The sequence below is a fragment of the Centroberyx affinis genome, unplaced genomic scaffold, assembly GCF_046629955.1.
Source record: "Centroberyx affinis isolate AG114_WGS23_722 - 3 ecotype Tasmania unplaced genomic scaffold, CSIRO-AGI_Caff_v1 ptg004665l_1, whole genome shotgun sequence".
In the NCBI taxonomy this organism is placed as follows: Eukaryota; Metazoa; Chordata; class Actinopteri; order Beryciformes; family Berycidae; genus Centroberyx; species Centroberyx affinis.
The window spans coordinates 1-22,246 of record NW_027282255.1 but is presented as its reverse complement, the minus strand read 5'-3'; the positions used below and the strand labels follow the sequence as shown (position 1 = coordinate 22,246).

At 42.9% G+C, this 22,246-nt stretch overlaps 1 protein-coding gene across 1 annotated transcript; it reads left to right on the top strand.

Moving 5' to 3' along the window:
* Positions 1 to 948: 948 nt before the first annotated feature.
* Positions 949 to 16,486, top strand: LOC139665692 (cell surface glycoprotein 1-like; the record flags this gene model as incomplete). Its single annotated transcript, XM_071544782.1, has 3 exons — positions 949 to 1,206; positions 7,318 to 7,365; positions 13,934 to 16,486. Coding segments are annotated over exons 1-3 (2,692 nt in total), but the record flags the coding sequence as incomplete, so codon positions are not given.
* Between the last annotated feature and the right edge of the window lie 5,760 nt (positions 16,487 to 22,246).

Below are 22,246 nucleotides of genomic sequence, written 5' to 3'. Positions count from 1 at the left end.
CATATAATAGAATCAGTGTAACAGACTTGTTACATCTTCATCATTATTCAACACAATTGAATTACTTTATTGATATGAATGTTTATCCCAAACAATAACGTTACTGCCAAAGCAGTTTACAAAAATTATGATCAAAACCAGCTAACGACAGTTTGTACATTCAAACCATATTGATCTACCAAATTATTTGGTTTGAAAACATGCAGGCTTCTACTACACAATAGTAGCCTATATAACCATCAATAAATGTGTAGCCTACATTTCCAAATTAAACATGTGTTAAATTTGTTCTGAAACCAAAAATATTGTCATTCTTTAAACATTAATACACGAGGTTCTTTCAACAGTTTGCAATAATGCTCCACTAAAACGTCGACTAGGGCCTTAACTGAGGATTGTTTTGGTAGCTGACATTAATTCTGAAAATAAAATGTCTGTCACTTTCCCCTCCAAATTAATTCAGTTCAAGCTGCCAATGATATAATAGCTGATGATGTCAGAATAGTTGATGTAATAAACACAAAATTCTACTTTTCCCAGAGTAGGTCAGGTGTTTGTGTTCAGGAATATCCCTTTAAGTAAGTGAACGTCAACCACTTGCTGCCTTCAAGTGCTATCGGAAATATCTGAATTAAGAGTTGAGCCCTCGTGAACAACCCAACAAAGTGATCATGCACTTTGATTTCTATAAGAAAGCAGCAACCACCAAAAAATACCTTTATTTTATTACAGATCTATTTTGTCTACTGTTATGACTGTTTCTGATCGAAAGAACTGGAACGCGCAGACAAGTCGTATCACCGAGGTGGGATTTGGAAAGTCTGATTTTAAGAGGAGACCTTGGAGGCAGCATCTCAGCGCGACATGTTTTTTTTTTTCTCCTCCAGGGTCCGCCTTGTTCCTCTTGTTTCTCCCTCCATCGCTGGCTTGTCTCTCAGTGCTCGGACGTTGCGTGTTAAGGTGCAGAGCCGTGTAACGCTGCGTCCCGCTCTTGGGGAAATAGGAGGAAAGTCAGACGAAAAACACATTTTCAAAGGACAGGACAGGAGAATATCAAGTGTAACGACACCAATTTCATCGCCTTTGTGCAGTTTTTTGAAACTAGTTTGAAAAAAATGGATCCAATGACTCAGTCCGCCCAGATATCATCGTCGCAGGGGTTTGCCGATGGACAGAATTCTGCTGCCAAAGACTCAAAGCTATCCGGTAAGTAATAGCGTAAGCTTTAATTAAATCGATAATCACTAATATAAGTGATACGTCTTTATTATTAAAGACGTCTTAATGTTTGAATAGGTCTGCCTCATGTCAATCATCCGCGAGAGGCGACAATACAATGAAGAATTGTTCCCATTGTAATGCAAAAACTCCTTTCTTTTATTCAGTATTTCTTTTGTAGCGTTTAGGACTTTCATGTGGTTGTTACTAGCCTGCGTCGATTAGTATGGGAAACACCTGTGGTGGTGAACTTGGACACACGGGTACCAGTCAGGCCTTGTGTAGCCTTAACCCCGACACATAACGTTCTCTTTTATGGAAAGAACGTCACGCCAAACTCCATTCAAAACTCGGTCAGTTTCATGTTGCTTTTCGTTATCGGCAAGGACACGTACGTGGTAGAACATGACTTAGGACAATTTATGAATCCCCAGTGTCTTCTGGAAAATTCGGCTGACAAATGGTCAACCAAGCAGCAATAAAATCCCAACTTTTAGAAACTCACTACTGTGTTATTTGGCGGAAGAGGACTGTCAGAATAACAGGCAACCAATTAATAAAGTTGAAATTCCATTTAAATAAATGCTTCTTAGTGTATTTGGATGTATACCGAATTTAAGAGTGGATCCTGCTGATTCAGAAACAGTCGTAACGCGTGCTCTGCGAGGTGTGTATATTTTTCGATAAGCAATGAGACATTAAATAACAGGATTTTTGAATACAGTGTGGCGTAACGGGACGTTATCGGGGCTACATGTTGCGGTGTTCTGCACTGCAGATGCATTGTTACTGGGCAACGGCCAATGAAGGGAGGACCTCTTAAAGGCGCGTTGCCCATTTTGTGTCGGTGTCTTAATGGCATACAACCCCAGAACAAAACCTCACGCCTTAATTAGCTTCACCACTGTCCGTTTTTTTCTGCGGCCTAAATGCCGAAGAGTTCGATTGTGTCTTTTTTTTATATAGCTTTCCATTTATCCAGGTTTACTGCAGTCTAAAGGAGTCTATTAAAACAAAGAGAGACACTGTTGTCTGCCAGGGCCTTATTGACAAGTTATTGTGTATTAGGGAGGGGCAGGGCGACCATCTGCGTTTGTACAGCCATCTGATGTAAACTCCATGGCTCAATCTGCCATTAGATGAGAGCTATTTAAGATTAAGATGTATTTTCAAAGCTTTATCATGTTATTTGAATGGATAACAAGCTTCATAGAGTGCTGATTCATCTCAGCATGGGCGTCAACTGGGCATGGCAAGGTGTGGCACATTCTGCACCTTAGCCTCAGTGAGTCCAAATTTGATCTTGTAGTTTTTCTAAGATCAAGCAAAAATCACTAGAAATCTATTGGGAAGATACTAGTCATAAGCAGGGAGCATTAAGGACCATTGTTCTCTATTAGCTTATATTTTCCTACATCTAATGATTTATCACATTGACCAAATTATAATGTAAGTGCCTATGTCTAATAATTTATCACATTTACCAAATAATAGCTTGTCAGTCATTGCTCCACTTTTTAGTGCTGCTGGTTTGGAAGTTTTAGTGGTAAGTGATATTGGATGAAGGGACTTTGCCATAGTGAATAGCAGTGACGCCCTTGTATATGATGTTTGTACCATTTAAATATCCCACAAGACAGGTGTCAGACAGTTGCAGCACAGGTATACCTCGTTCTGGCATGCTAGAGCTATAATAACAACCCTAAGGCACGGTCCAGAAAACATGCTTGTGAAAGTCATTTTTATTGTCATGCCTGACAAAACTCGTCACAAAGAATGATTATGACAGGTTATAAACCCTAACCCTAACCCTGTGACACATAAACAGCCCGTGTCCTCCAGGACCCCCTGGCCATTCCAATACTGCTGAGTCACCTCAACACATCACTTAGACTTTAGTCATATGGGAAAGACTGTAGATATGAGATTCCTTCTAGAAAATACTGCTCACCTCAACTTTCAGAGGGTAAATACTTGGGAACTCATTTGGGTTTGGCATTGGAGAGTTTTTCTAACTTTATGAGTTCTGATTTATGAATCTGCAGTCCAGCATAGGGAATGATAGGCCTACATTTATTAAAAAAACGCCAACAAAATTAATGGGTTTTTATCACTTAAGTCATTTTACGAGCTCTTACATTGCCATGCCAGGACACGACTACTTGCTGGAATTTTTGGCTTGTGTTTGACATTGCGGTGCTTGGTTTGCTGTAAAAGATGGGACTCAAATGTTATCATCACTAAATTTATGTGAAAAAGCTGATGAAGAGCAACCAAAGTCTGCAGAAAAGATGACTCATGGAGTTCTGACCTGCCCAGCATTAGGCTACTTTGCAGCCTCCAGAACAATCCATGAAACCAAATCTATTAGCAGTGTGACAGGTAGGAAGAGTGTGTCATCACTCCTGGTGTATTCTGCCATCTGCGGATGCCCAGTGAGCCTCCAGATGGCCCGGCCTGCCTCTCCCAGCTCCTTTCTGCGGCCGAGCCCGACACACTGGTGCGGGAAACAATGAGTGACACCAGCCACAAAGGAAGTGACACATTTCAAAATGGAAGACCTAATTTCTGAAACTACATTGCACCAGATTTTCAGGGCCGGGGTTAGCCTCGGAGTCCGTCTTTTGTAATGCTGTTTCCAGTGTCGTACTTGTGTAATCGCAGTTGCAGGAACTGTTTGGACACAATGCCTTTTGTACTAATAACGGTCTTAGGTAAGTCCTTGCAGTCGAGGAAAATGTTTCCTATATGTAAATGGCTGCGGTGCACACCCAAACAAATTAGACTCAAACATATTACAGCAAGCAGAAAGGTAGTTTTAATGCGTGATGATGGTTGAAATCCATTGAAGAGCTGAAACACTGGAGAATCACAACTGACATTTTCAACAACAGTAACTTCCATAGAGCTCGTCATGGAATTCTGGACAAATTTTCAGATTTGGGTCTGAGACACAAAATGTCATCAAATGGGGGTCCGTGGCCCCAATGTGGACTAAATTGGGGGTCCTTGATATGAAAATGGTTGAGAATCACTGGCTTAAGGCATCAAACCTCACCTTTCAGTTTGATCTATTACCTCTCAGTGAGCGTTCGCATTTGCTTGCCTTTCTGTCCAGCCGTAGTTTCCATACGTAAACATGGACTTCGAAGGAGACAGAAGATGGCTTCTGTCGGGTTATCGTTCATGATTATTGGTCATATACTGTAATTGCCAGTGTTACAAGCCAGACTGTCTCACCAGGCCACTTCCCACCTCTTATCGAGGTTAAAGCCATAACCTCAGTACTTCTACTCAGTAACTGCCTGTCCTCACTGTGAGCAACCTGGCTGAACGCTCTATTCTAAACGACTGGGCGGTTTTGAATAGGAAAATCATATTGCTTTTTATAACGTTACATCTTTTTGATGAGTTAATGTAGCTAGGTAGCGAGCTCCAATAGGTAGCATTAATTGGAAATAAACGGGAAAAATGACTTCAAGAGCTTATTCATCGATTCAAAAATGATGCTTGGAAGACAACTGGGGTCAAATACAAGTTGTTGAAAACTGGGAAGCTTTGAATGGCTGGAATCAACATCCAGGCGGAACTATCGTTCACAAAATCACATCAGTAGGGAAACGAGGAATCGGGAAAATCGGATTGGTTGTTGACAGCTGATGACCGTGAAAATTTCAGCCATGGCCACATCAGCTGAGTTTCCCCCGGCCGCTCGGCTCTGTAGGAAAACGAACGGACTTCCGGTGACTTGTTGATCGTGTCGCTCACATTGTGAAACACGGTAACACTAGTTAACACAAATTGATCTCCTGGGCTTGTGTCCTGTTGCAGGCCAAGAGAATGAGTTACAAGCAGGACTAGGCGAGATCATGTTTTTTTTTTTTTTCTCTTGCCATGTCCTTTTCAGCAGGGTGTGGTTAGCCTATAATCCACTAGCATTCTAATAAACTAACAGGAGGCCGGTCGCTGTTATGGCTGTGCTACCTTCGATATACAGTATATGCGAGAACATGGAGTTCTTTTGGCCTCCTTCTCTCTCTCTCTCTCCATTTATCCCACCAAGACCCCCGTCACCCCTCCCCTCCGTTCTTTGATGGAGCCGGCTATAATCGCTAAGGTCACCAAGGCAACCAGAGCAAATGGCCCTCAGGGGTGGACAGGACTTGATGGCTCTAGCACCAGGGCAGAAATGGCAGGCATGACTGAGATGCCAGTACCATCAACCCCCCCCCCCCCCCCGCTAAAGAGACCTTCGGATTCACCCTGGACCAAGTAGCCCGAGGTGACACAGTAGCCAAACCGACTTCCGACTCATGTCTGCCTATGATAGGTTTGACATAGAAGACCCTGGTGTTGGAAATATGAGCTGCTACTGCATGAAGGCCATGTTTAACCCTTGTCCCAGATAGACCTTCTGGAGAGATGATCACTTCCACGATCAGGTGTTTTCACTGGAAATGTTCAGTGAAACAGACTAGACATCTGAGTGTGTTGAGTATATAAGAATTTATATACTCAACACTGCTGTCTGTGTAGATGTGTGTGTGTATATATACCCATTAATACTCTGTTTATGCCATTCCAATTCACATGTACAGCTTTTTTTTCCCCCCTTGCAGCGTTCAGTAAGTGCCGTATTCTCTAGATCTGCATTCTGTTATTTCACTCTTTTTTTTTTCTATTATGGACTTCTGTGGCTTCACATCAGTGCAGAACCATGTGCACATTATTGTCCACAAGAGACCTATTTCCTAAATTTTCAATTTGAATTTTTTTAATACACTACTTTGTATAATTGTGTTACGTGTTAATGTGATCTACAGGAGCAAGCCACCAAGTCGGATTCCTTAATATGTGCAAACTTAATTGGCCAGTGAAAGTGATTATGAAACACATTCTTTATCCAATTAGCCAATGACTTTTCTCCTGCCATGTTTGGTCAAACCATGACATAGCATGTGCATGTTTTTCTTATTTATTTAGATGATTATTTTTTAAAATTATTATTAGGCTATATAGTACCAAGTAGAGAGAGACTTGGGATATTGCTTTCCTTTTGCACCGGAGCGGCTCACCTGTTTGCACACTACTACTTTGCAGCCTCTTGACGAAATGTGGAAACCGTAAGTGAAATGCAGAGCTTGGCCTTGTGGGTGAAAAGTGAAGGTGTGGTGTGTGTGTGTGTGTGTGTGTGTGTGTGTGTGTCGGAGGTTAAACGGGCGGTGTGAATCCGAGAGAAGGAATGCTGCAACGCAAAGGGGCTCGCCAAACACCAACCTGCCCGGCCTGTCTCTCCGGGAGCCACACCTCCCTGGATAAACCGGAAACTCTCTCACACACACACACACACACACACACACACACACACACACACACACACACGCCCTCAGTCCTTAAAGACATTCCTCAGATGTTCTCTCCTGGCATTCCCGACCCATTCGATTGCAAGCGAGGGGAAAAGGGAGACGTGAACTCCAATAACGTCTTTGCCCCTGATACTCATGGGAGAGTGTTGGGCGACAAAGGAGGACTTTGTGTTCCCCGATCACATGAGATTCAGAAGTGAGGCAGAAATGTTGTAAGGCTACATAATTCCCATCAAGTGGGTGAACTATGGGTGCCCAGCTGGTATCTGGTGTGGCAAGTAGTAAACCCATCGGAGAGGCGCTTCGGAATGTCATTGGAAAAATAAGAAACAATGATCGGTTATAGTTGGAATTGTGGGAAGCGTTTTTGATTTGAAAAAGTGCCTTTGATCCTTGTAATTATGTAATTAGTTATAATTTCTCTATTTTTGTCTTGGTCCTGCCTGCATAGCAAATATAAGTGCATGTGTTAACATAATTGTAGGTTGTTTACTGGAGTCAATCTGGAGAGTATATGCATGGGGCATCAGGGGTGGAAAGATACAGTGAGTATTTTTATGGTCTTTTTTTCTGAAGTAGTTTTTTTGTATAGCATGTAGAGTTGTTAAGGTTGGATAGACCTAACTGATTGTTAATGTCTTTGTTTTAATGGGAAAGGGGCGGGGTGCAGTGGATAGGAGTTATATTCTTCCTCTCTAGGATGTTCATTCTTCTGTCCTTTTTATTTTTTCAGATTCCTTTCTTTCCTCTTCGCCTGTATCTCTCATTCAGTCTCCTCAAGGCAAGTGTATGGTTCTCTTACGCTGCTCGCCTGCTCTCTCTCTCTCTTACCCCTCTCTTCCACTTTACCTTTACCTCTCTCTCTCTCCCTCTGACCTCTCTCTCTCTCTCTTGCTGGCCTGCTGCTGTAATGCTCTCTTCACCCCTCTTTCTAGTGCCCCTCTCCTGCTCGTAAGATCAAATCAAAAGACGGTTTTAAAAACGGGCTTGCAAAGAAACCGACAACATCATGAATTCCAATCCTAACCCAGCGCAACCCCCTGACCCGACTGCTCTTCCCCGCCCCTCCTCCTAGAAGCCTTGTAACATTATCCCATCTGTTTCCAACGCTGCTGACCCTCGGTGGCTGCACTAATTGTAACTTAGCAGGGCGGCATAGCTTCTCCCCTTTTTCAACGACATATGGCAGTTGTAATTATTTTAACCCTCCCAACTGGAGATGAAACGTACCACACTGAGTAAATGGCCTACCTGGAGCTTCAGTGCATGGCCCAAGATGAACCGTTCTCTGGTTTTAGTCTTGAAAAATCAGTGTTGGGGGGGCTGGGTGGGTGGCGACATTAATCTCTGCACAGCCATAGTCTGATCAGCTAAAGCTTAACCAACACAAATTGTACAGTTGTTTACACTTGTGCAGTGGTGGAAGAAGTACTCTGATCCTTTACTTAAGTAAAAGTACCAATACAGCAATGTAAAAATACATTACAAGTAAAAGTCCTGCATGAAAAATCCTACTTAAGTAAAAGTACATAAGTATTAGGAGCAAAATGTAGTTAAAATATTAAAGTAAAAATAGTGGGTTGGTCCCTCTGACTGATATTTTATTATATATGACATCATTAGATTATTAATACTGAAGCATCAGTGTGTAAGCAGCATGTTACTGTTGTAGCTGCTGGAGGTGGAGCTAGTTTGAACTACTTTATATACAGTTAGCTAGTTTAGTCCAGTGGTTCCCAACCTAGGGGTCGGGCCCCTCCAAAGGGTCACCAGATAAATCTGAGGGGTCGTGAGATGATTAATGGGAGAGGAAAGAAGAAAAAACAAAGTTCTGATACACAAATCTGTTTTCAGTTTTTGGACTTTTTCTCTAATCTTAGATTTTTGCTGAAATATTGGATCATTTGAACATTTCTTGAAATGAAACCATGTGAGGTTTAGAGGGAAAAATCACTATTTGGTGGAGCTGTTAACAACTCATGGACATCTGAAATGTGACCCCGACTACACACTGCTTTTTGTAAGACGTCAAAAGCCAAAAAGGTTGGAAACCACTGGTTTCATCTTTAACAATGTGTTGTATTTTAAAAGCTTGTTATATTATCCATTGTGTCAAATCTCCATCTGAAAAGTAACTAAAGCTGTCAAATAAATGTAGTGGAGTAGAAAGTACAATATTTCCCTCTGAAATGTAGTGGAGTGGAAGTATAAAGTAGCATCAAATGGAAATACTCAAGTAAAGTACAAGTATCTCAAAATTGTACTTAAGTACAGTACTTGAGTAAATGTACTTAGTTACTTTCCACCACTGCGCTTGTGGTATACTAAACATGTGGTGTAAAGATTAATTTGCCCACGCCCAAGTGCCATAGAAGCGACTCATCCCTTCCACCTATTGGTGATGCTGTATTAGACAGCCGTATGCCTCATGTTCCAACAGAACAAATTGGTATTAGACACCAGCAGTCAATAGCTTAACACTTAAATAAGCAGCACATGTGGTAACATGCATGATTCAAAGTAAGTCTATTTTCCTATTTCAGAACCCACTGCTGCCTGTTCTTACCCGTCCCCAGAACCTTTACCACCTCCAAATTAACGATCCGTAAAACCCGAGTCTCCACAGATGACAGCAGTCTGATCCATTTCGGTCTTTACCGCCTGCTAGCAAGCATTATTTAGGTCAGCGGCACTCGCTGTAGGTTCAAGATAATCCCAAGATTGCCACTTTATTTTAAGAAAGCAGAGAGAAGTTCAAGTTCACATTGTGCGCACAAGAGCAGAAACCTAAAAATGGATCAGGTTGGTGTCCCGGGGGAGGTCCTACCTTCCTCCAGCCCTAGTATCTGAGCCCCCCCACCCTCCAGCCCCGGTAGCAGCCGCGCCCCGGAGGATGAGTGGCACTGGAGGGATCATCCACCGCCCAGGGGTCTGGGCCCGCCATTGCCTGTGGCTGCTCGCTCGCCCACCACTCCACTATCTGCTTATGGCTTTGTAGGCTTTGTGCATGTCTCACATCTATGCTGGAGATTCAAGTAGGTTTTCTTTCATCTAGTTATTATTATTATTCTTTTTTTTTTTTTTTTTTTTCTGCTTTATTTTCAGATTCTTTTTGAGTTCTAATTTTTAACACAATTTTAGAAGTCTAGGCTGGAGTAATTTGTAAAATGGTAGTCAGTAATAAAGTAGAAAGTATTATTTTCTGATTGGGATAGATATATCTATTTGGACCATAAAGTGCAAAGGTATTCTTAGTCACAGGTTACCACACATCTTAGACACAAGGGTCCAACCTATTCCCTTCATCACTAAGGGGCAGATGACACGACTGCACCCTATGGAATTTGAACTCTTACTGACTCGTCTGCTCTTCAGCAAAAAATATCTGACTTGGCTCATGCAATTCAATGCTTTATCAATAACAGATACCAGGGCCTTCGGTAGGAATGTTGCAGAAGTGCGATATGCTGTCTGGAAGTTACCATCTGTAAAATGCCTTCGTTCTTGAACTATAGTCATTTATTTGGGATACTCCTGTTGTTGTTGTTAAAGTAAATTTAGTGGAGAAGGCCAAATTTGCCAGCTAAAACTATTTTAATTCAGCTTTATTCAAGGACTGAATACCAATGAAGGGATTAACATTCCTACTTCTCTGAAAAATGTGCAACTTACGCATATTTTTGAAAGCGACATTGGCAAAGGCTCCAGTTATTCAATTTAGGAGAGGTATTTGCTATTTCATTAAGGTATATTTGATGCTCAGCCCACATACTTAACTGTGGAGAGCAGATTACATAAGTCAGATGTGGAAGGCCCCTGATGTTTCATTTGGAAGATTGCACATGAATAGCGGCCTATTAGAAAAACAAGGTTGTTGACAGCTTTATCTGAACCATGTTCAAAAGGCCACTCCTGTGTTAAAGGCCCAGTGGAAGCGTCCGTGGTTCTAATCAAGTAGCGCTCGCTCTGGTTTCCATCGGTGGCCGTTCTCTTGGAGCACTAGCTGTTTTGGAATTTGTTTACCAGTGCAGAGCCAAAGGACTACATCGCTGTCGGCTAGATGGAAAGTCCATTCATGTGGCCTAGTTTGAACAATGCATTGTACTGTGGCGCTCACTGAGAGGGGAGGTGTGGGTCCTGACCAAGACAAAGTGCACCAGTCAGCTGTGCACCAGTGGCAGTCTGTGAGTTGCCTATAACAGTGGCTGGAGGGGGAGGGGGGTGGGCTCATGCTGACCACACAGCAAATATTACAAGGTTCAATAGTTCACAATAACAGAAAAACAGTAAATATGTTAATCACCCTTGTTTTTTTGGTCTGAACCATAGTGGTAAAGTTTTCTTAATGTATTTTAGTATTTGGTTTGTTGAGGTTCACACTGCCCAATTACAACCAAACCATTCTTGCAAACAGAAGTCACATCGACTCAAGTTGCTCGTTTATTGGAGAGAGTTTTGGTAACGTGTCGTCCCACAAGATTAGAGATTTTGCCGGTGAAGAGAGTCACAACAAATCTGATTCGAGTCCCTGTAAGTTTAACTAAGCGTGATGGACTTGTCTGCGCTCTATGGCGTAATTGAAGAAATAGCTGTATATGAGCATCAGCCCGGACTTGATTTTGTTATGCTAGGCTTTCCAAGCATGAGGAACTGCTGGCTATCAGATGCCAACATCCATCTCCTTATACCCATTTGGGGTTGTTACCTGTAATTGGTTGGGATTGCGTTCTCACTCCTAACAAACCACCAGTTGAGAACCTGGCCAAACGAGTTTGAACGAACCAATCCAAACATGCTTGTGGTGAACTTGAAACGCCCAACAGTGTTTAATCAACCCTGGGGGAAAAAATGGCCCTTGTATTAAGTAGAAAAAACAACTGCACGGTACACCTGTTAGAGTATTTGGTCAGAGTAAAAGTTAAACCCTGGTCGAAGGTGGAGTCGGGCATGCAGAGGTTGAGCTGGACAGCTGACGTTCACCTCCCGATATAGCTGCCAATTCATGGTGGTTTGACGCTGGGTGTTGAAAATGACATAGGAGACCTTTGGTGCTGAAAGGGATCATGTGATTATTGGAACAGTTGCTTGGAACATCTTGTGGACTCTGTGGCCCCCAGGATACCCGAGGGGGACCCTGCCATCACAGTGACTCAAAATGTCACCTCAGCTGTGGGTGTGAGGAATAGTGGTGGGTTAATAACCTGATTGACAGCACAGGGGGAACATAGATTATCTAGAAAAGGAGAGCTCTCCTGCATATTTTTCACCGGTTTGGTATTGGCTGTCTTAACATTAAATCGTTTTGATTTTATGATAGGTAGCTAGCTAGCAAGCACTACTTAGAACTTACTTTAGAGCTTACAGTGAATGCAATCATTCGCGAAGCATCGTTTGAGATGTTTACTCCTGTAGTCTTTAAAATAAAAGTTGTAGTGAACTGGGAAGCTTTGAATGGCTGTAATCAACTTCTCATCCATTTTGCACTTGCCAGGTGGAACTATTGTTCATGAAACAAAATCACATTGGTAGGGAAACAAGCGAGCGTAGAAATCTGATTGGCTGTTGACGGCTGACAAGCTTTTTGACCGTCCACACATTGGCCGAGTTCCCCTGGTGGCTCAGCTCTGTAGGAAATGAATGGACTTTGGTGACTTGTCGATCATGTTGTTCGCAGTGTGAACACAGTCAGTCTGTAACCTCTCTGTGCTTCAGCTGTCTAACAGTGAGGAAACAAATCCCATCTCTGGGGTCTCAGCTATCATTGCAGCAAATTGCTGTACTCAGTTCTCTTCCTCATGTGTTTTGAGAAGTCCTGTAAATCAGTTGCATTTAAATTCACTTTTTTGTCGTTTGGTTATGTTTTTGGCCCAGGGTTGTGCAGCACTTTTGTCCTAGAGATGAGCCATTTGGCTGTATTACAGGACATTGGAATAAAATGTATTGAATTTGTACTAAGATAATGAATTAATTGCAGTACCTAATTGATGAGATTAGAGACAAGGGAATAACTTGACCATTATAATGATGCTGGCATCTCTCTCTTTCTTTCATTATTAAGGTTACATGAATATTATGTAGCATCAACTTTCAGTTACCAAGTTAGATTTTTTAAAATTGGTTATAATCAAAATTATATAATAAAACTGTTTTAATATGATAGATATATGCTTGTCCTTAACTGTTGCCCTTAAAAGTCTTGCAGTGGATACAGAGAGTGTTTATCTTTTCTGACCTTTCAGACATGTTTCTCGAGACAACTTTTATCTCATCCTTCTTGTGTCGCTTTCAGTTTTATATCTAGTGTTCTCTGTTGCAGGTGTCTTGATATGAAATGACCAATAGCAGCTATGATGTTTTGCTGTCGTTATCACCGAGAGAGCTCCTTATAGAGGAAGGGGCCAGGTGCAGTTTTAACTTCTTCCATTTTTTTTACAGCAGTGTTTTTTATAGGATTGACACGGCCATTTACAGCCAAAGAAGTAGCATCAGTGAACGTTGCTTTAGTACGGATGAACAGATAGGAAGGCTCTACATTATATCCAAAAGGTACCAACAAAATGGACAAAAAAAGGCCTTGTACACGGTTGCACTTTGTAACATTTTTAAAAAAAAAAGTCACAGATCCTTGACACTGTCAAATCCACACTTCCAGGAGTGGCAATAATATTTGACTTTCAACGACCATAAAGATTCTAAGAATAGGAGTACTCAACTTAGTTCACAGGTCAGGTCACAAGAAGCTAAGAGGCAAATGGTCTTAGAACAGCACTGCTTTTCTAAGATACTTTTTACATTTGACTTGATTTGAATGTATGGTCCTAGGTTTTGGAAACTTCTTGGAAATCACTGAAAACCACTCCTTTTTTTTCTTTTTTTTTACCTGCAGGTGTGTACAGAGAACATTCTTTACTTTCTGTTATGTAATAGGGACTCAATTACAGTTCATGAAAAAAAGCCTGCGAGTGTGTAGTAAGTCTAATAGATTTAAAAACTGACATCCAGTCAGCACAGCCACACAGTGATTTACAAACAATATTATCAGCCTATGACATTTTATTTTGTTTGGTGCTGTTTCATTTTGATCATACAAATCATTCTTCATGTTGCCATATTAAGTGGCTGCTTAATGGCAACTTTTTGTAGTTGTTAAGAGCAGCATGCAAAAAGTAAGATCCCATCCATTATAAACCAATATTACAGTTCCATGATGCAATGCATGACTGCTTGGGCTGCAACATCAAGGCCTCGCTGAATAATACTAGAAGTGCATGGGAGTTGAGTGTCTGTGATTTATATGCCCTCCCCTCCTTCTTCCTCTCCGTCGTCATTCTTCCTGCATGGCAATGCAGACAAAAGGGTGGTCCTGGGCTCCGACAAGCCCTCTGAAGGTGTGGCCACCTCCCTTCGCTTTCCTTCTCAGCCTGGCTCATTCTCACCTGGTAATTATGGGAGTGAAGCAGGGCCGCCAGATGGACAACCAGATTCACCGATCAAGACATCTCCTGTGTCGGAGCGGATAAAGGCACTGGAAGCTCTTGCTGCCAAGAAGAAGGAACCTGATTTCAGGAGCGACGGAGGTTTCCCTCATTTCAGAGACCGCCACTATGAGAAGTCTCCCACTGAGACGATCACCTCAACTTTCCAGAAGAAAGGAGGTTCTGCTGACCAGGAGTCGCCAGAGTCCCCCTTTGAAGTACTTGGAGATATAAGACAAGTGAATGAGTTTGAAGACACAGCAGACTGGATGAGGGCTCATTTACCTCCAGCACCAGACTTTGATGATGCTGTAGATTTAAATAAAGGCACCCTGGCTTCAGAAAAGAATGCTACATCAAAGGCGGTGAAGGAGACAGATATAGTCATACCCGATGTTCCTGCAGCTTTTGCTGGCGTCCCTGACGCTTTCATGGATTCTCCTGTTGAAGCTCCAAAACTGAAAGATAAGTCCGATGAGGCGCCCAAGCAGCCTAGTGTTGAGGAGGAGTCGGAGTTTGACCTCAGCTTTTTGCCAACAGCCTACATGTGGGACCAACAGGAGAAATCTGGTGCCCAGGCTCCACCAAATCTGGACTCGGCGCTTCCTGCCTCCCCTGCACCTCCTGCAGAGTTTGGCTCCCCATCACCTCCTCTCTCCCCACCGGCTGGCATTGATGCTAAACAGAATGTTTCGGATGCCAAGAAGACCGTGTGGGGTGGGGATCTGGAGCCCCAAGAGGTGAGTGAAGTGGACAGCTCAGGAGAGTCAGATGATACCGTCATTGAGGATGGAGCCTCTGTTCCTCCTCCCTCCCTTCCTCCCTCCTCTGTTCCTGCACCTTCAAGTGATCCTACCACCACTGCCCCCTTGGATTCCTCCCTCCCCACTGAGGAAAAAGAGACCCCACCACCGAAGCAAGAGAGGAAGCTAATGCAGGTCCCGACGATCAACGTTATTGAGACCGATGAGCCGAATTATAGTGACGAGGAGATGGAAATGGAGCTGGAGGTGGAGGAAGATGAGGGTTATGAGGTTGTAAAAGACCCAGCCAGAGAGGCTCCCAAAACCCCTGAACCAGAGCCGGAGGTGACTAAAACTGAGCCACCCAAGACACGCCCCTTAGAAACTGAATTCATGGAAGGCTACTCTCCTCCATCCTCACCTGTGGATTCCGATGCTGAATACTCTCCCAAACACAAAATACTCAAATCTGATCCTGAAACATCTGCATCAAAAACCGATGGACCGATGGACTCCGGTTCTGCACAACCTGAGAAATCACAGACCACCTCCAGTGAGTTGAATGATAAACCCTCCCCTTTCACTGCCAAACAGTCTGTCACAAATGAAGAAGTAGACTTCCCAGACAACGATGACGAGTGGTCAGATGAAGCGCAAGAAATCCTGGTTAAACCCGACAAGACTGTTACCGCTCAGGATCCAGCTCATCACACCCCATCCAAAGTGGACGAAAAGATTTGCACAGAAGAGAAACAGGGCTATATTGAAACGGCTTCACTTTCTAAATCCACCTTCATGCAGGATGACGTATATGACAGACAGTCATTTGATTATGATTATGATGCGCCCCCTGCCTTGGACGACATGCTGGATGAGAAAGACCTAAACCATGCTAAGGAGCCCTCGCCTTCTGGTCCATCTCAGATCCATATTGAAACGCTGAGTGCGAACACCACAAATGACGTTCCGGAGGACATCACTTCATTGGATGATGAAGAGCCCTTTCCCAAGTCAGTTGGTCAGGTGTCTTATAGAGAATATCCCAAAGACCCATATTCCTCTTTCCAAAGTGGGAGCATCAAGGAGCCAGTTCTTGATAAAGTGAAGAATGACATCATTACAGATAACATGGAAAGCGGCAAGTCTCTCCCACAGCAGGAAATTGGCTCAAAGACCCAGAAGGACACTAAAGCAGGTCACCATACACCTGACACAACAAGCGACCCAGAAAGCATCGAGCCCGACTGCTCAGTTTCTGGAGCTACGGATAGCTTTGTGGAGTTCATGAGGGAGTGCCTGAAGTCACGGCAGGACGAAGAGCCCGACGACGCCCATCAAGGTCTCGCCTCCAAGGACGAGCTCCCCAAAACCGGCGCGCCTCCTCCCCAGTCCCCTCCGACCATGGTGATGGATCTCGAACAAGAGCGGCTCACCATCAGTGCTCTCAAAGAGCTGGGCAGCAGTCAGGACGAAGAGGAGGCACTCGAGCCTAGTATGAAGGCTTCCGACCCTGCATCTATAAAGCAGTCTTCCATTACCTCAGCTCCCAGCCCTCCATCTTCCCAAACCAAGCCTGCTTCCGACAGCACGTATTCCAAAGAGGTAGAAGCCATCGACGAGTGGGTGGCTGAAGCCTACCATCTTGCTGAGCATGTCTTGACAGCAATACTAACCCACTTATCAGGTAACATCTCTTCCCTCTGGGCTGTAGGCCCGCTAACCTCTCATGCAAACACCTCAACATGACCCCTTGTCTCACTTGCACCTCGCACCCTTGAATCTCCTGTTGTGTAACATATGGTTACATGTGTTTGAAGAGCTTGATAATGCATGCATTCTTTAGGTATGCATCTACAAAGCTGTAATACAGATTTATCTTGCTCTTTAAAGTCATGGCAGCTTTTCAGGGTCTATTTGACAGTATGCCAAATCTGTAGAGATTGCTATGGACATGGTGACACCCGCAGTGCAGTTGTCACAGAGGTCAAAGGATCAAACCACATTGTAGTGGGGTATATGGACACTGAGGCTGCATATGGTCTACTGATCCCCCCTCCGTTTGACCCTGTCCTACCCTCTGTCCTTTAAAGCTCGGCAGTGGTCTATTGGCAGGGAGCGGGTGGGGGTTTTTAAATATGGTGCCTGAGTGTCTGCTTGCAAGGGGCCTGGAAGTCAGGCGGCACAGTCGATCCCCAGTGTTGGGTTTCTGCTTTGATGCAACTTTCCACAGCACACTGCACTTGGGAGGAGAAGATCGTTCAAGAAAGAGAACGGTCACTAACGGAGCTTTATTTAACCTTTTTCCACTGGCCCGTCATTAATATCTCATGTGTTGGGATTAGATATTGTCAAGCATGACGAGGCACAATGCAAAGAAGGGAAGCGATACAAAATTAATGGCATATCCAGAGGCCATTGTGCCTCTTCTATTATTTTTGTGTGATAATTTGCCCTGTAGATTTGGAGGCAGCATGCCAACTTGGCTAATTAGTTTGCTGTCATAAGATCTCTCAGTCCCCCCTTGTCCTCACTCTTCTCTTGAGCCTAGTTCCAGCCGACCCTCCCTTTCCTCTGCAAAACGATACGCCGTGAATATGAGAGCTATTCCAAGCCAGACTGCTGTTTTTCATGCATCGCAGCTTGCAGTGATAATTACTCTGCATACTCTATAGTATATTTGTGTGCGATACAGATCTCATCAGATAAGTTGGCCAGAAACTGGGCAGAGTACTGGAAGATGTAAATTTACAGGAGTTGCAGCAGTCTCCTCAAGGCATTCATGCCAATACCTCCCCCTTCCGTTCCAACATGAACCGCAACCCCCCCCCACCCCCCCCACCCATACACACACACACACGCAAGCACAGAGGCTGGTATGCAGACAGAGTAATCCTAACACATGCAGTGATACTTATGCATGTGTTGCGTGCCATACTCTGCACTTGGCACACTTATGAGTCGGCGTTCAGGCCAGCAGAAACTAGGCGAAAGGCAACCGATTGGGCTGCTTTTATGTGAATTTAAGCTAGTGATCCACACTTTGTGACCATTTCCTAATTATGATGTGATTCCTGCGTTCTGTTGGAGGAGTTCTCTTTTTGTGTCCTGTTCTGTATGTGAACCCTGTGGTGTTGAATCCTCCCCCTCAGCTACAGCCTCGGTGCTATTTTCGTGCTTCTCTGCAGTGCTGCTCCACAACTCTGTAGGTTATCAGGCGGGGTATGTTTGGCTAGGTGAGTTTATTTCATTGGGTGTGCCTGTTTTCAGCTGGCTAGCCTCCATTGTTAACGCTAAATGCGGCATTGCCACACCAGTTCCTTGTCAACGAAAACCCCTTAATTGCTCATACTTCATGTCGATCTAGCCTTCTGTCACTCAAGTCCACACTGTGGTAGCCTGAAAAGGCTCTCTGCATCCCTTGGCTGGCTAGTTAGACTGCCAGACTTGTTGCCAGGCCTCTAAAGATTAGTTCAAATCAAGGAATCCATTTGTGGTTAGAGGTTTGTTAATCCTCTGTTTGTGCGGAGATTGGTGAAGGAGGGACGGGGGCCACTTTGGAGGGGGATCATGTGAGTACTTGTGTCTCACCAATGTTTATAATAATCACCTGCGGTATTTGACTCTTAATGAAGCTTTCTCACGTTTAGCTCTTTTCCTTTTTTTCTTAACAGGAGTGAACATTTCTGTCAGGCTGTGTTGTAATGGGGTCACATGAAAATAGAGCAGGGTGTGAACACACACACACACACTGTCACGGACACACAAACCGCGTTGGGCTTGGTACTCGAAGCAATCTTATTGCTAATTACTCCATGGGAGCAGTTATCCATTACGCTTCTCATTACACTTGACTGTTACGTGCCCAAACTTGACAGTTGGCATCCTCTTTGCTTCAAAATGTTCTTTAATCCTTTTTCCTATTCAAATAATGATGGACATGATATTTTTTTCGGCTGTGTGTGTATGTCTAAGGTTTTTGTACGATCTATTTGTTTACGTTGTGTGCACTTAAGTCAGTGATTCTCAACCTTTTTCATATCAAGGACCCCTAAATTAGTTCACATTAGGGACACCGACCCCCATTTGATGAGATTTTGTCTCTCAAACCCAAATATTTAGAATATTTTTATTGTTAGATATGATTTTGTCCAGAGTTCCATGACTATCTGTATTATAGGTAGAGAGATAACAGTGAAACTATGATCAAAACAGTCATTCTTCTACATTCTCTAATTGTGTTAACTTCTTGTAAATGAAATAATGCTGAAGTTTAACAAGTCATCAATTTGCTGGGGACCCCCTCAAGGACCCCTGATGGTCCCCGGACCCCACGTTGAGAACCACTGATTAAGTAATGTCGGAGAAGTTAAAATGTTTGAAAATGTGGGCCAACTTTGCTAAACCGTGGATGATACGGATGAATACGGAACAGAGGATGTAATTTGTGGAAAAAAAGAAGTTGTGCAATGGGGGAAATGCCAGCAAATCTCAACAAACACTCGCAACTCGAGCATGGCATTAATTTGAAGCAGTGTAGTGTTTGATTGCTTGAGCAAAGTTTCTGCTGCTGATATAACACACAGTAGCAAACAAACAACTCCAATAGCGTGAACTTAGAAAACCAAATTAAATAGCAAGGAAACTTCTTGCCCTGTGGCACTATATAAATGCTCTTGACTAATATCTATGGATAGAGGCTGCTTCCCTTGCTTTTGTGGTAAAGACTTGTAAACTGCCAATCGCTTCACAATGTGCAAAGGGTTTCATTCTAAAACACTAGCTATAAGCCTGTCTCTTTTGGGGGAAAAGTGGGCAGAGAAGTGTACATGCCAGACACCAGAATTTCATTTGGGCAAATGGGGTGAATCTTTGGCATCTCCAATCTCTAATGCAGCCCCAATTTGTGATTTAGGCCAATAAGACAAGGTTTTTACATACAAATCTTGCCCAGTGCAGCTTTAAAATCCTTTTTCGTGTGGCGTTCCTGTTATTCGGTCCACCCCATGTATACACGCAGGCCCTCGGCTGTGCCTGTAGCTTTAAGAGCTGCACACTGCACAGTAAAAGCAGGCCACTGCGGCTCAGCGGCCACTGGGACCTGGAATACAGAGAGAGAGGGGGCGAGAGACACGGAGAGAGAAAGACGGAGAGAGAGAGAGATAATGAACAAGGGACGTCAAGCGCCGACTGCCTCCCTGTGGGTACCGGCAGCAAAGCATGCTGGGAGGACGCTCAGACCCCTGCAGTGCAGGGCGAGGAAACCCCACTAATCGTCGCAGTCAAGGGGGAAAACCTTGTATCTCCAAAATGTCAACTTTTCAGGACCTAAGCACAGCCTTGTTTTTAGTGTGACCGTGTATTTTTGAGTTTATCCAATGGATTTTGAAAGGGTTTCATAAGTCTAAGGCAGTGGTGCTCAACGGGGGGTCCGGGGACCAACAGGGGTCCTTGAGGGAGTTCCAGGGGGTCCCCAGCAAATTGAAAAACTGTAAAACTTCAGCATTATTTCATTTATAAGAAGTTAACATAATTAGAGAATGTAGAAGAATGACTGTTTTGATCGTAGTTTCTCTGTTATCTCTCTACCTACAGTACAGATAGCCATGGAATTCTGGACAAAATCATATCTAACAATAAAAATATTCTCAGATTTGGGTTTGAGAGACAAAATGTTATCAAATGGGGGTCCGGGGCCCAAATGTGGACTAAATTAGGGGTCCTTGACATGAAAACGGTTGAGAATCACTGGTCTAAGGTGTTGTAGAATTTCCTCAGCCCGTAGAGGAACCATGTTATCCTTCAATTGAAGTTAAAACGTTTTGAAATTTGAGTTGTGAGGTTTTCACATTTTGTCATCATAGGCTCAGCAGTCAGCATGAGGAACAATGGAGCGCTCTCTCACTGTTTCTCTCTGCATCTCTGAGTCCAACAACAATGACGTTACTGCTTTCTTTCTTTCAGCTTTTTGTAAACATATTTTTCCTCTTGATGTGACAAGCAGTATTGCTGTTTAATACCCACTATAACAGCATAGTTAAGATAAATGGGGGGGGAAATCAGCAGGTAACTGTAACTGGAAATGGCAAAGGGAAAAAAATAAAATATGGCACATGGTTGGTATTAAATATAATGACAGTTTCAACACTAGAAGTTAACAGACGAAGGAAAAAATGAATGGAAATATATGTGTGATATGAAAATATATACGTATATAATAAAGATTTGAAATATGTGCAGTATGAGGTTAGGAAACAAAATATAAAAATATCAAGATATGTTCAATAAATAACACATTGGAAGAATTTGAGAATATGAAGGAAACATACAAGCTTATAACATAATGATTATTCATCGTCACTCACGGCCCTATTTTGACGAGTCATGCCCGTCAGTACATGGCACGCTGGAACTCCTTGTTTTTGGCCAGATGATGATGTGTGTGTGTGTGTGTGTGTGTGTGTGTGTGATGGTGTGTGTGTGTGTGTGTGTGTGGTCCTCCTTTTACGCTGTGTAACATGTACTTGAGTGTGAGTCACAGCAGAGTTAAGTAATAGCGGGCAAACCAACACCAGGCACCGACCCCCCCCCCCCTGCAGCGAGGGGTGTGTTTGCCTTGTGATATTTGCGTCTACTACATGAGTGTGTGTGCATTAGCCTGCAGTAACCCCCCTTCAGGGTTACAGGGCTGCATATAGAGTCAACAATAAATAAATGTATTAACTGACTTGGCCCATAGACCAATCAGAACGCAGTATTTTAAAAAAAAAATCAGTAGAAAAGAAAGAGGCTTTTTGGATCTTTAATTTTAAGTTTTTACCCAAATGAAATGACTGAGGAATTTTAAAGATTTTTTGGTAACACTTTACAATAAGGGTCACTAAGTTGTAATTTACTAATGGTGTTCATGTTAACTATTATTATTAATAATTTCTACATTATTGAATAGTTTATAAAGATGACTATTAAATAATGTAGAAATTAATACCTTAGTTAACATGAACACCATTAGTAAATGATTACCAGACACATTAGTTAACTGTTAATTAAGGGTTATTAACTTATAAATGAATGTACCCTTATTGTAAAGTGTTACCGGTTTTTTTTTAGTATAGATTTTAAACTCTGAGATGGGAGTCTATGTTCCATGTGAAGGAGAAACATGAATTTTCATGTGACAGACAGGTGAAAATGTGGTGTCCGACTGATGTTATTGTCCCATAATCCTTTCATGGTACAGGAACGTACATCTTCACATTATTCTTGTCCACAACATCTGAGTTCATGCTCATTTCATAGATAGATAGATAGATAGATAGATAGATAGATAGAGTACTTTATTTATCCCCAAAGGAAATTACAGTGTTGCAGCAGCAATTCACATAAATGACGAAAAACACACACAATGAGGTAGGTAAAATGTCAGTACACAGAATTACAAAATATA